Here is a 14,148-nt window from a genome sequence, read left to right as displayed (position 1 = left end):
CAGCTTTATAAAACAAGTGCGGCAGAGCGACAGCGCTCAACTGACGTGTACTGTAGCCAGGTATTCTTCTGATAAACTCACTGGCAACCGAATCAAGTGCGCCCTCCTGCCACCGCGTTCGCGCTCAGAGCATATATCTAGGATACTACTAATACAGATCTAAAATCTATAATAGGCTTTGCTATACCTACTGGTAGTCTATCCTTACTATAAAGAAGCTAATCTTGTGTGTGTGTGTGTGTGTGTGTGTGTGTGTGTGTGTGTGTGTGTGTGTGTGTGTGTGTGTGTGTGTGTGTGTGTGTGTGTGTTTGTTTGACCTCGCTTTTCTCCGTGATTTTTCGCTCAATCGCGGTAACTGAAGATATATTCAGAATCACCACGTCTTGCAGGTGGTTCTGGCTGAGACCAAAATTCGAAAAAAATGCTATTTGTCAATAGATGGCGGTGCGTTCAGATTATTGCATTATTGGTAGTGTTATTGATTTACATACATCACATATGTGGGAATTATGCCGCATCTCTTGACTGCCGCCGTAGCGTAATCGGTAGGAGCTCGGTTTCATAACCCGAGATTCCGGGTTCGAATTTCAGCTAAAGAAAAAAAATTCCCCCTTAACTTTTTGACTCTTTAGTATGTACTTCTGCCACTTCAGCGTTAATTTCAAAATAAGTTTTTGTTTTACTACATTCATTAACAAAAATTAAAAAATTAAAAAATTAAAAAAAATTACTTTACTATTTCCTTTTACTATTATTATTATTTACTACTATTATTATTTATTTATTATTTTCATGTCTTTTCTTTATATTATTTATATTATTTGTTATTGTTTGGATTGGATGCGAATGGAATGGGATGGCGGTCGGATGCGATGCGGGATGCAGATCGGCATTCGCAACCCATGGATGGCATAGCGATGGCAAGTGGGATAAGAAGAGGATGGGATGGATGGCTGGGATTGGATGGGATAACAGATTGAGAATGGGATGATTATGGCATGGGCAGTGGCATGGCATGGGCATGCCAATGCCATGCGATGGCTGGATGGATGGATGGATAGATAGATAGATCGATTTTGGGGTATATTCCTTTCAACCAAGTTGTCACGTCTGGGAGGTGGTTCTGGCTGAAACAAAAATTAAAAAAGTTAAAAGTTAAACATTCATAAAAAATTCTATTCTAAGGAAGCGTTTCACCTCCCGATCCCGGTTCTAGGTTTAGCAATGTGGAGAGATCCCTCTAAGGGTACATCAGGTTGGGCGTGGATCAAAGCCCTATCCATCCAATCTCCACCCACTATTATGAATCCCCACCCCCTAAACTAAATTCTAGGCTACCCCCCACCCCACCACACCACTCACCGACCACACGCCACCTCCCCACACCGCGACCTACCCCCGCACCTTCCTATCCCCGAATATCGTGACCGTACGTCGAGCGGTAAAGATTTGTGCCCAACTGTTGACGCACAGACGCACGGACGGACGCACGGCCGGACGGACGGACGCACGGCCGGACGGACGGACGCACGGCCGGACGGACGGACGTACGCTCATGCGATTCTACAAGCTGCATCTGACTATGTCAGATGAGCTAAAAATCAACAACTTTATTGACATTTTGTCATTAAGTAACGTAGTACACTTTTAGATTTAAGTTAAAAACACTAAATTTCATTTCGAACATGATCACACGTATGGATAGCATGTCCCCATTTTTCTGTAACAAAAATTTATCTTCGGTCGATAGCCACGATAGTACGATCGTAGATACCACACGATTTTTATCCCAAAAATCCCGCCAAAAATATTACCAAATAATTTACAAGTAAAGTAATTGAGTAGAAACAATAACTAATCTACAGACTACACCACACACAACCCTTACCTTAGTATAGCTGACATGATGATTCGAGGAAAGTCATATCCTCATAGGCACTCATTTTGGACTTTGGAGGAACAATTCAATTACAACAGCACATGCATTACAAAACAGCGATTGAATAAAATACGTAAGGTATTCATTGCAAGTTACTGTACTTGCTGTATCCTAGTTCACACCACTTAGAAACCGCTGGGCCTACTAACCTTTTACCTAATTTAACCCAATCTCAATAAGTAAGAGCACACCCTCCTACAACGCAACGATCAAGGGGTAAGCGCAGACGGGGAGACGCCTTCTTTAAAAGGCAGGGGGCCGTTGTCAGAAACATCGTTCAGTTAATGCTAATATTAATGCTAATATAGCACTTAGTTACGACTAATGACAATGTTAATGTTACGAGAATGGCGTCGACAGAAACGCATCGCAGCCATGATGATGTGAAAACTCATGATAACAGAAACTTGATATTTTCAGAAGCTAATAATGACAAATTTGTCATTATTAGCTCCTGATATTTTGCTGTCACAAGGCTGCTGATTGGATGAGAATCGATCACAAAACTCCCCAAAATCCCCAAAATCACGTTTATTGTACATCACAGCAATTTATGAATATTATGATGGTTAACCACTTATAAATAATATCTGATGAAACAACGACGCGCTCACGTCTCAGTCGTCTGCACATCAAGACAAGAAGCGAGCGCTAGGACTCATCAAAATAAAAAAAAGAAGAGAGAACAAACGTCACTTCCACACGTTTGTTTTGGCAGACGATCGATAGCTAAGTAGTGTTTCTGATGTGTTTTCCATGAAAACGTCTTTTACTAATTATTATAAAATATAATATCAATATAATTGCAATTCTTTGTGTAAATGCGTTATTTGCAAAAAAGTTAAGTTACGAATACGAGAGGGTCTCGGCTCTCTAATGGTAAGAGGAAATTTGCGAGGATGTTTCATTCTCGTAACTTTACGATGTTTCTGTCAACGGTCTACGAGTCTAGGCTAATGTTAAGACTAGTTTTGTTTCTGACAACGGGCCCCAGGTTTTAGCATATTCCGTCTTTTAGTTACAACACTAGGTTCGTTCTGCCCCCCCCCCCACCCAGCGTAACATAGCTGGAACAGCAGCGATTGATGTTCACCGCGGGCTAGCAAGCACTTGTACACATGCAGCTCGCAATCAAACATAAGAGCATAACAACGTTTTGCTAGGAAGTGTTGTATTGCTTGTAGGCGAATCCTACAGACTATAAAACTATCGCGACACGATGCAGATATAACTTACTGCCCAGCTAATGTGCACGGTTACACTGGCCATGTGTGGTATTTTGCAAATTTAGCACACACTTACAGTGAGCACTAATATATTATGTCTTTACTTCTTCTGCTTGGTGCAACAACAATAGGGAATATCTGCCTACAAAAAATATGCACTAAAAAGAAAAAATTCATGACAAAGCTAATATACATAACATATACATAAACCATATATGCATAACATATATAACATACATGTAACACATACGGTAATGCGTTCTATATATATATGTCATGCTTCAGCGTGTATCACGTATACATATAACATCAGGAGTGAATGAAAACAAACTTTGTTTTTATTCACTCCTAATAACATATATATTTAATCACATTCTATAAAGCATGTAAGGATCCTCACGCAGCCTTCACTGCAGCGAAATGACAGCATCAGCACATAGAACACGGTTACACCACAGTAGCCACCCTGGTCTCCTTCACATCTATCTGAATTGCTGTCTACACAATATATCAGCTCATAAAATAACCGGACGCAGAACACTATAAACATATATCTGTCGGACAAATATATGTATAACAGTTAAAATTATTGCAACTAAGCATAAGCATAGCTTGCACTTCAATGGACTTTTTCTCCAAAAACATTCGCTACGTACATTGTGCCGGCCACTGCACAGATTGCCACTTAGCATTAAAATATACGTACATTGTTAAGCAGAACTGCTAACATTAAACAGCTGCTGCCATTCACGAATGAAATTAATGTCACCGCACTATATCTCTGAAACATGCATTGTGATGCTAGCTACCTCCTACTCACATTTACTTTATACACTGCATGCAATGAATTTCCCATTACCAAGTAACCTACGGATGTTTCGACATCACTCATCAAGTAGCCTGGTTGTCCTTACTAATTGTTATAATTAATTAGTAAACTAGCAAATGCAAGCACAATCCTACAAGTTATGATACTTCCTAATTTTATGTACTAGAAAAATATGACTGCCTATACTTCTACATGATCACTAAGTATCACGGCTCTAGACACTATAACAATTGAAAACATTAGTAAAACTAATTCTTGAAATTATCACTACCAGTGGCTCTGATTGGCATGCAGTGAGATAGTGTTACAGTTATATATGTTTTGACATCAACAAGGCAGTGAAATCTCTACCACAACTCATTTAAATACCATATCACCCACCTAGATAAATATGGAAGCCTTTAACCAGTCTTAATTGTGGTTTGCCCAAGAGAACGTGGTTCCCTGTGCTACAGCTCATAACTTGCCAAAAGAATCTCCAAATACATCACTCAGTCAGCATCTAGTATACTCAACATCTACCTACCTATTAATTTACCCTTCATGACTAGCTTAGACTTGCTCTACCCTAGTGACTTTACGATGGCTGATAGAAGTTCAAACTCACATTGCAGGTACTTAACAAGAGGTTTACTCCAACTCACCGTGTGTTACATTATTAGATGGATACTATTCTATCTTTGACATTTAATCAATTTCCTATATCCACACATATCGGAACTAAAAACTGTCAAATATAAAATAGAGGCTGACTACAATTCGCGCCTAATACCAGGGCAACTGCTGCTTTTTATTTACTTTTCTGCATTCCTCACCTCACTAATTATTTCACCAATGAACCTCGCTTTTATACTCCTCTTTCACGCTCATGCGTTTGATGCTTTCGTAGCCGAGGATGATGAAGAATGAAAAGCATAGAGACTGGATGATGCGGGCGCTCAAACCCTTCGTGAAGATAGCCATCCTCTCCTGCCTCCACAGCTTCCGTACCGTCCACATCAACGGATGCCGCTCCACCTAGCATAACAAAGCCAAGATTCGTTCATAGATGAAGCTATCACAGGTAGGGGTGTAACGATTCACTGATACATCGGTGAGTAGCGATACATAGATGAAGCTATCACAGGTAGGGGTGTAACGATTCACTGATACATCGGTGAGTAGCGATACATAGATGAAGCTATACACAGGTAGGGGTGTAACGATTCCACTGATACATCGTGAGTAGCGATACATAGATGAAGCTATCACAGGAGTAGGTGAACGATTCACTGATACATCGGTGAGTAGCGATACATAGATGGAAGCTATCACAGATAGGGTGTAACGATTCACTAATACATCGGTGAGTAGCGATACATAGATGAAGCTATCACAGGGGTGTAACGATTCACTGATACATCGGTGAGTAGCGATACATAGATGAAGCTTATCACAGGAGTAGTGTAACAGATCACGGATACATCGGTGAGTAGCGATACATAGATGAAGCTATCACAGGTAGGGGTGTAACGATTCACTGATACATCGGTGAGTAGCGATACATAGATGAAGCTATCACAGGGAGTAGTGTAACGATTCACTGATACATCGGTGAACCGCGCGATACAGCGGCCCACGATACGATAATCGATACACAGCGTTCGTATCGTGATAAAAATGATATGGTTGTTAAACTGTGAATAAGGCAAGCTATAACCTATTAATAAAGAACATATAATTCCTTTTAAATTTAATGCTTTCTCTTATTTTATGTACTCCGTCTGAGTATCACGTAAATATTCTCGGCTGGCTGTCGTATAACAGTTAATCACTGTTGTTACTCGACTGTGACATACCTGAATTCTGGCTCTGGTGATATCTAGAGGGTTTGTCAATAAAGCTGTAGTGGCTCCACCTAGTGGTGCAGCTACACACTGAATTAGTAGATGTGGAACGTAGTTTGGCGTCAGGTGATTTAGCGCATCTAAACACAAAGGAAAAAATATCAAGGTTATTCGTATTATTACTGAGAATGAGAAGTGACTGCTGGCAAGTGAAATGGCAAATTTCGAATACAAAAACTCAAATCAGATTCTGAAACTGAGAATATTTAGTTCATATTACAGCATCAACTAACATTGCTACAACGATTGGCCTCACACATCACCGCACATCGACTACCAAATATCGCAAACAAACACACGTGGAGCTAGTTTTACTTCCACATATAATTCCTATTCGCGCCACACCTGCATATAAGTGGTAGAACATCCACCAGAGTGCACTGTTTGGCACAAAGCACATGATGGAGGCCCCGTAGCCGCGGTAGAATCCCCCGAGGCCATCGTTCTTGTACAGCTCCCTGATGATCGCCATGGAGACGTTGAACGTGCTGCCTCTACGCAGGTCTACGGTGATGCCGAGGGTCGGCACGGTGACCTGCGACGGCCGGTTGCGTCCGGAGAATTGACCCATCACCATCATGTGCTGCGAGACGACGTCAAACGGGACGATGATCGTCTGCCCGACGAGGGACGCGCAGGCTCCCCCTGCCATCGCCTGGATCTTCTTGTTGTCCTTCAAACTGGTGTAAGTCGACAGCATGTGCCGCACTCCCTCATACGTCGTGACGTATCCAACGCCGGACACAACCTGGATGCTGTTGATCCAGAAGCCCTTGTAGAGACCCGTCGGTCCCTCGTAGCGCAGGATCTTGTAGAAAGCGTCGAACGTTCCCTTGTAGAGCGTCTTCTGCCGCTGGATCTGCAGGCGTGTCTTGATGACCGTGAACGGGTAGAGCAGGCAGCGGATGCTGAACGAAGTCGTCATGCTGAGCGGGTAGAACTTGTGCTTGTCCAGCATGTGCCAGTCGATCGTCCGCAGCTCGTCCTCGGCCGCGAATGAACGCCGCTGACTCGGCAGCTGCGGCGTGAACTGATGCGCGATGATGTCATCGATGATGCCCACTAGAAAGTCATCGTTTTCCATCTTGGCGACGGCGGCGCGGCGCAAACAGAGTGGGCGACTCGAGGCGTATCACAGGCGCCCCCTGCAGGAGCTTTTGTGTGGATGTCGTCGTTTCAACGTCCGACTTACGCCATCCCCCGAAGCTGCTCTTTAGTAGGAAGATGCATGGTTCTTGACTAGATGGAACAACTCACGAGGGCAGATGTGTTACGTAGAGAGAGGTATCACATGTCGTGGAAGAACACTGGGATGCTGTCTGTTATGACATCATGACTGTTAAGGTTGCTATATCTGCAAAGATATAAGACATTAATGGATTATTGATTAACAGTTGAACGAAATCCATGACATACCCAGAGTTTTCCCCGAAGCCTTTAATGTATGTCGAGTGCAACATACCTACAAATATAAAGCTAAAAATCCTCTGACATACCCTAACTGTCAAATAGACGTCTTAATTTCCAGCTGTTTTTATATATTTATGTGCCTGTTTCTTTTCAATATTTTCCCCTTCATTAGGTCATTTCCACCATTCCAGTTATTTCTATTATATTAGGTTAATGCACATCTAGCAACATTTGGCTAGGTGAACAGTTACAAAGTTGTATTCTGCTATATCACTAATTAATGCCTCCCAGCACATTTTGATCATTCAAATATAGGAAATATAGGACTGTTTATTCTCAAATATAGGAGTTTATAGGACAACTCATATGCTTATTATAGGGCATTTTGGCGTATTTAATAAAAGTGTTGGCCGATCTGTGTTCAACTTTTATACACAGGTATATACTTGGTAACAGGAAAACTGGTTTGTCCCTGCTATGATAGTCCATATTCAGCGATGCGTTCACATCTCAACTAGGCCACAGCTATTTCTTTGCTTTTTTTTCCACATATGAATCTATTAGAATCTGTTTTCTTTTCTCTACAGTTTTCTGTTTCTCCTGGGTCTTCTCCATTGTTTTTGTAGCTTGGCAAATATTTTACTTTGCAGCCTCAGTCATGGCCGGTCTGCGCCACAGAGGCTTCCTTCAGGTTCTTCGATGCAATGGCTTTCTTAAGTTTATAGTTGGCCTCCACGAGAAGTGTGTTTCCAACATCTAACTTCTCCTGATGTGCAGTTTCTTCTTTGGCTAGCTCGCCATGCCTGTCTTTCAGGTCGTTGCTCATTTGTGTTGTTCTTCTGTCTCTTTCGTCCTTTTCTTTCCTCTCATCCTCTTGAAGTTTTCGTTTACGCCGATCATCTTCCTTCTTCTGTCGTTCTTATTCAATCCGATTCACATAGTGCATGTGAGCAGATCGTCCCTTGGCTATAAACTCTTTCGTGATTGTCACTGTGTGGGGCTTGTTGCCGAAGAGCTTCAGTCCATCTGCTGTACAGCAGAGAGCGTTGATGGATGCTTCACTCTGTCAGCGGTTACACTTTTCCCACTCTGTAAGAAACCTCTTTCTATGTCAGCGCTGCCACGAGCCAAAGTCAGCACAGCTTTGACACCTCGTTGTAATGCAGGGAATTTCTTTTGTCTGTTGGAATGCGAGATCTTACTGATATTTTTCCAGTAGGTGGCAATTCGTTTCTCTCTCACCTCCTCTTCAACTGTGGTGTCATAATATACCAATTCCTGGCGCACAGTTTCCTGTTGGTATAGTCTCCACTGATCATCAACTTCATCCACGTCTATGTCCGTGAAAGCAAGGCATTTTCCCAAGTATTTGTTCTGTGGCAGAGGTGAAGAATGCCCTAGCTCCCAGGAGAACCGGTTTCTCCTTGCCAGTCACGAGTCTTCATTGTCAGACGTGTTTTGTCCCCAATGTCCAGATCCTTGTCGCCTACTTGGTTGGAAGTGACCTTGAAGTCCACCTGCGGCAGTATATGTAACATGTCCTATTAGGTAGCTTTTCAAATGGTGGATTACAATTTTGCCATAAGTTGGTGACCAGTAACGGATAGCGATATCCAGCTGTTTTCATCCCTGTGCATTTGTTGTCTCATCATACTGACGGGTGTATATGGCGTATTTGGAGCCTCTTTCAAATCTTGCAGATCAGCATTTCGTGGAAAAAGGGCCCAGTTGCATCAGAGATGAGATATTGCAAATATTGTTATAGAACATTTCAATTTCAGATACAGAAAATCCAAAATTTACTGCTGATCATACAGATAATACAGTCACATGGTTTGGCAACCAGTCAAATATATAGGATTTATAACAATTTTCCCCAAAATATAGGCAACTCCTATAAAACTATAGAAAATATAGGAATTATAGGAGCTCTGGGAGCCATCGGATTTATCATTCACACTCAGGACAAATCATGTTTTAATAATTTTTACATTTTTATTTTGACCATGTTAATATAGAAAGAGTGTTATTCTAGTAATAAGGTCTGATATGTGAACATTCATAGAGATACAATTAGATTGTATCGGTATATGCCCAGTTGATTACGCTGCACTAGATTAAAGGCATAATATTTCCATCGATTATGCCAAAGTTGACGAATGCTACAGTAACTGGCACCTTGTGTAGTTAATAAGTACATTACCTTATAGCAAACGCGTATTAGTTTGTCCAATATCACTGCTAATTACTAAGAAATGTCTAATTGAAATCCGTAAATTCGTGTAATCTGGCGCCAACGCTAAATTTATTGCCAACAAAATAAACATCGATTTCGGTTCGCGTGACCTCACATGTCAGGGGCCCTCGCTACCACTCGCCAATTCGCCAATGGCGAACAAATTAGTAATCTGGCGATTGAAAGTCTTATTTGCGCGAAAAAAGTGACGAACGTAATTTTCCCGTAATAAACATGACCCAGCAAACATCGATCATATTTGATCGTCGAAACAGCAATGTTTCTTTTTGCGTGCCGCACATTCCCGGCGGCGGCGGCGGTTTCATTCCCGATTGCAGCTTTTTCCTCGATGCGGAAAAGTTTTGCTGTCGCTCTCTCATACCAGCGCGGTGCCACCCTATAGATATACAGCAATAACCACACACGCGCGACTGTAACAATCAGTGCATTCGCCTCCACCACCCCCACTCCCGTACTTCAATCAATGCCGTCCAGTAAGCAAGCACGAGCCACGATGTGCACAGCCACGGACGTGAGTAACAGGGTGTCGCGGGCTGCTTTTTTCTTTTTTTTTTTCTTTGGCGTGAATGCGTGAGAATGCGTAGAGCATCTGCGGCGGAGGCGGGAGAATGGGTGCAGATGCGTGAGTCTCCCACGAAATGCGCAGCGTGAGACTTAGTAGGTCTGCTAACAGAGTAAGATTTAAACTAAAGGGTGAAATTTTTATTTTTGGGCGGCATCAAAAATGCAGTCTAAGACATTCAAATGTTTTAAATTTTGCTGGGGAGACCCCCAGAACCCTTCTATACCTCTCTCCTCCGCGTCTGCCTGCAGAATCCACATTCGTGCCTACTGCACGCCTTTGAATCCATCATGTGCGTTTTTCCCCAAACTGTGCATTACCACCGTTGTCTAATTTCCCCTCAGAAGAAACCCTGGGGTTTAAAAAAGGCCTGTCTCCACACACGGCACGGCACGGCAACGGCGCTGGCAAAAGTCAAATGATTTTTACTACGCCTGTGCGTGCACGCATGTGTGTGTGTGTGCGGCGCGCGTGCGTGCGTGCGTGTGCGTGCGTGTAGGTGTGTGTTGTGTGTGTACTGTGTGTGAGGTACTGTAAAAAGTAGTAAAAGCTGATAAGTACTAACTGGGGAATATAGTCAGCTTTGATGAGCAGCTAATTTTTCTGGTTCAATAGCATCCCGAAGTTACAAAAGTAGTAGAGTATATATATGCATGTGCTCAGGGGAAAAAATTTTATTTATTTATTTTATGATTTATTTTTGGGGGCTACTTTTCAAGCTCGCGTGCAGGAAAATAGCACTCTAAAATTTGGTTTGCAATTGAACTCTATGCAAATTTACGGGGGCTCTTTTTGGCATTTTCGGGGGCTAATTCGCCCCAAGCCCCCGTGTATTTTTTTCACTGCATGTGCTGTGAAGAAGCTTCTTCTGTAAAAATTAGTATTACTGTAAATAACATATAATGTGTGTATAGTACTGCCTATACTGTACTGCGCGCGCTGCGTGCGTACGTGGCATGCGCGTGCGTGCGTATTGTGCGTCAGGTACTGTAAAAAGTAGTTGTTTTGTGACCCTACCATCCACAACAGTTGATGTGGAGAGGGGTTTTAGCAGACATAATTTGGTTAAAACAGCTCTGAGAAAATCACCTGAAAACAGAAAGTGTTTTGTGACATTCTAACCATCAAAATTTGAAGGCCCAGAAGAAGATGTTTGACTTTGAAAAAGTGCATGTTCCAGTGGTGTGCTAGAAAAGATAGGAGAATTTCCTTGTCCAGCAGTGAAGAAAAAAAATTCAGACAATTTGAATGTCTCTGTCAGTCAGTCAGAGTCATTGGTGGTGAATGTCATAGTGTTAGTGTCTCAGTCATAGACAGGTGGTGAATAATAGTTTGTTTGCATTAAATAAGTGTAGTTTTGTACTTCATGCATATAAAAGTTTGTGAAAAAATAACAGAAAAGAAAAAATTATTTATCGGCCTGTTTGTGCTCATAAAATGTTAGGCTACAGATGTGGCTAACAGGAATCCAAATTGGCCTAATGAAAATTGATTCTGCGCTAATTGTTTGGCTACAGAAAAAAAAAATCTCTAGCTAGGGCCCTGCATTTGCTACAGGATGTTGAGGCATCGAATCGTTTGTCCCGGGTAAATTGTTTGCCTAGTGACGGCAGTGACGGCATATCCTTTTCACAATATTATATGTTGCTTGTAATCTCAAGATCTTCGTATATATATACATTTATTCCCGAATCCCAAGAGTAAAACATAACGTACGGACATGCGCACTCAGACCACAAGGATCGAAATCACTGACGGCCGAGCATACGTGCGAAAATGTCCGGTGCACTATAATCTGTATGACACCGCCTCGCCGGTTACAGCCGGTCATAGCCGGCATGGCGGGTTGTAACTGTCAACAACGGATTTATTTGACCGCGGATTTCAATTGGATATTTCTTAGTAACCAGCAGTGATATTGGACAAACTAATACGCGTTTGGCTATAAGGTAATGTACTTATTAACTACACAAGGTGCCAGTTACTGTAGCATTCGTTAAAATTGCATAATCAATGGTCGTCTTATGCCTTTAAGGTTCCTTGGGTACACAAGCCGTATAAAAATGTGGCGTCAAAGCACGTCTGAACTAGCCACTCGAGGAGCATTGTCTGGTGGCTGCATCCATGTTACTGATCAACGTGCGGAATAGCGAATTTAGTTGTAAGTATATTTGATAATTACTGGTTTAGCTTATTTAAAATTAAGTTATAACTAGTTGCACGAAAGAGAGATTAAATTTAAATTTATTACGTGAAATCTAATAAGAAGAAGAGGCAGCTTGCACTGAGACACCAGTTGGCGGGGTTCGGCAGTGGGTTAGAGCCAGCGGTCGGTGCAGGGAGCCTGCACACATAGAAGCACGTGCGTCTTTGCAAGTTGCATTTAAATCCCTGCCGAAACCCGCCAACAGCTGTCTCAGAGCAATCTGCCTCTTGTTCGCGCTTACAGTGTGGGATCGACAGTCACTTGGCTGTGCACATAATTGAAACCACGTCTGACGTTCGAAGCTATAACTACATAATAAGAGGTATATATACACAGTAAAGTGTGAGGACAAGTTGGATGTTCACCGCTAGTTCTGATGTCATGTTTATTGGATTTCACGTAATAAATCATAGGTAAATTGAGCATGGAAATGTTGAATTTCTTGTGTTTCGAGCGAGTCATACTGCGCTATTATTATTCACTCCCGATATGATATAGGTTCATCATAGTACGGAAAATTCCTTAATTTTATATATATATTTAGAGTTCTTTATTGGCATATGTAGATTATAATAACTTCATATTAATATTCATATTTATGAATATGAATATAAATTTTCATTTTAATATTCATTTTAACTTCATTCGACTGATTCGTGCACTGTAGGCCTACGGTAGGCCTACCGTACCTATCCAAATTCCAAGTTTAGTTTAATTACATAATGAAATGCACAGCAGAAAAACCAGCATTAAACATACAATTTTACCTAGGCTCCCAGCCAATACTGCCAAGTCAGTGAGTACTGTGCTGAGCCAAGCAAACCTTGTAAGTTGTAACAACGCAAAGGTCAATGACTGGCACTGTGGACTGCCTCTGGTGACAACTCGTCCATCAAACGCCCTTCAGCTGTTCGTTTCGATACAATTTTACAGCCTACAGAATTATCAACGCGAACAATATTTCATTTAAATAACGCGTGCGTTACCTTGAAGACCGATTATCTAATCGTTCCACGTACAGTTGAATAACTTTATATCGAAATAGCTTAACCAAAATTGTGTTTACCGTACGCACGTTTCCATGTTTGCTGCTCTGCTGCCACCTGTCGTGTCGTAGAGAAACGTTCTGTTCATTGATACCTTTGATTGATAGTAATTTGATACAGTGTATGACGCACATAAACAGCTGTTGAGGAAGAGCTCTATGATTCTGACCATGGAAACTGTATAAATAGATAACATTATATATATATATATATGATATTATGCTATACAGATACGTATAATCAGAAGTAAGTAATAGGGGTCCCTATTATCTACTTCTGGTATAATCGTACATATCGCAATAATTTGTAAGCAAAAGCCACGAGAAAAGACCGGGAATTAATGACTAATGTTAGCTATATTCAGTCTTCCAGTTAGCCATCAGCGACTCGACCCGCACACACGCGCATTACTTATTATACGATGTGATAAGATGAATTATAGAATAAAGCGAAGATAATATAGATAAGATGAAGCGATGTATAGACACACACATGCACGCGCACACACATACACGCACACATGCACACCCGACGGGGGGGCACTACCTACAAAATAGGGTAGGTATATGTGCCACTTGAGAGTTGGGGGGCTCCGGTGGACCGGTACTAACTCAGATGGGGTCGTTGTCGTATCAAGTACTGCAGATATCTACCCGAGATAGTTTTAGGTTGTTTAGTATTATGTTTACATTATTATATGAGGTATGTTTAGGGTTAGGGTTAGTGGTACACTTCTGTGTATGTACAAGTCTTGGTACAACTTTGTGTATACCATATATATTGTACC

At 41.7% G+C, this 14,148-nt stretch overlaps 1 protein-coding gene across 7 annotated transcripts; it reads right to left on the bottom strand.

Moving 5' to 3' along the window:
- Positions 1 to 3,089: 3,089 nt before the first annotated feature.
- On the bottom strand, positions 3,090 to 13,415 carry LOC106812948 (solute carrier family 25 member 44-like). Of its 7 annotated transcripts, none has more exons than XM_014816962.1 (5): positions 13,382 to 13,415; positions 8,533 to 8,807; positions 6,226 to 7,234; positions 5,833 to 5,960; positions 3,090 to 5,011 (listed from the first exon to the last, which is right to left on the bottom strand). In XM_014816962.1, exons 3-5 carry the CDS (start codon positions 6,962 to 6,964, stop codon positions 4,823 to 4,825), a joined length of 1,056 nt encoding a protein of 351 aa, XP_014672448.1. In that variant the 5' UTR covers positions 6,965 to 7,234; positions 8,533 to 8,807; positions 13,382 to 13,415; the 3' UTR covers positions 3,090 to 4,822. The 7 variants fall into 7 exon arrangements, with proteins under 7 accessions (XP_014672448.1, XP_014672449.1, XP_014672447.1 ...); XM_014816963.1 differs by lacking the exon at positions 13,382 to 13,415 and adding an exon at positions 13,302 to 13,368; XM_014816961.1 differs by lacking the exon at positions 8,533 to 8,807 and having other exon boundaries at positions 13,382 to 13,411.
- Between the last annotated feature and the right edge of the window lie 733 nt (positions 13,416 to 14,148).

Source organism: Priapulus caudatus, unplaced genomic scaffold (genome assembly GCF_000485595.1).
Source record: "Priapulus caudatus unplaced genomic scaffold, Priapulus_caudatus-5.0.1 Scaffold704, whole genome shotgun sequence".
Taxonomy (NCBI): Eukaryota; Metazoa; Priapulida; class Priapulimorpha; order Priapulimorphida; family Priapulidae; genus Priapulus; species Priapulus caudatus.
This window is presented reverse-complemented; position numbering and strand designations above follow the sequence as displayed.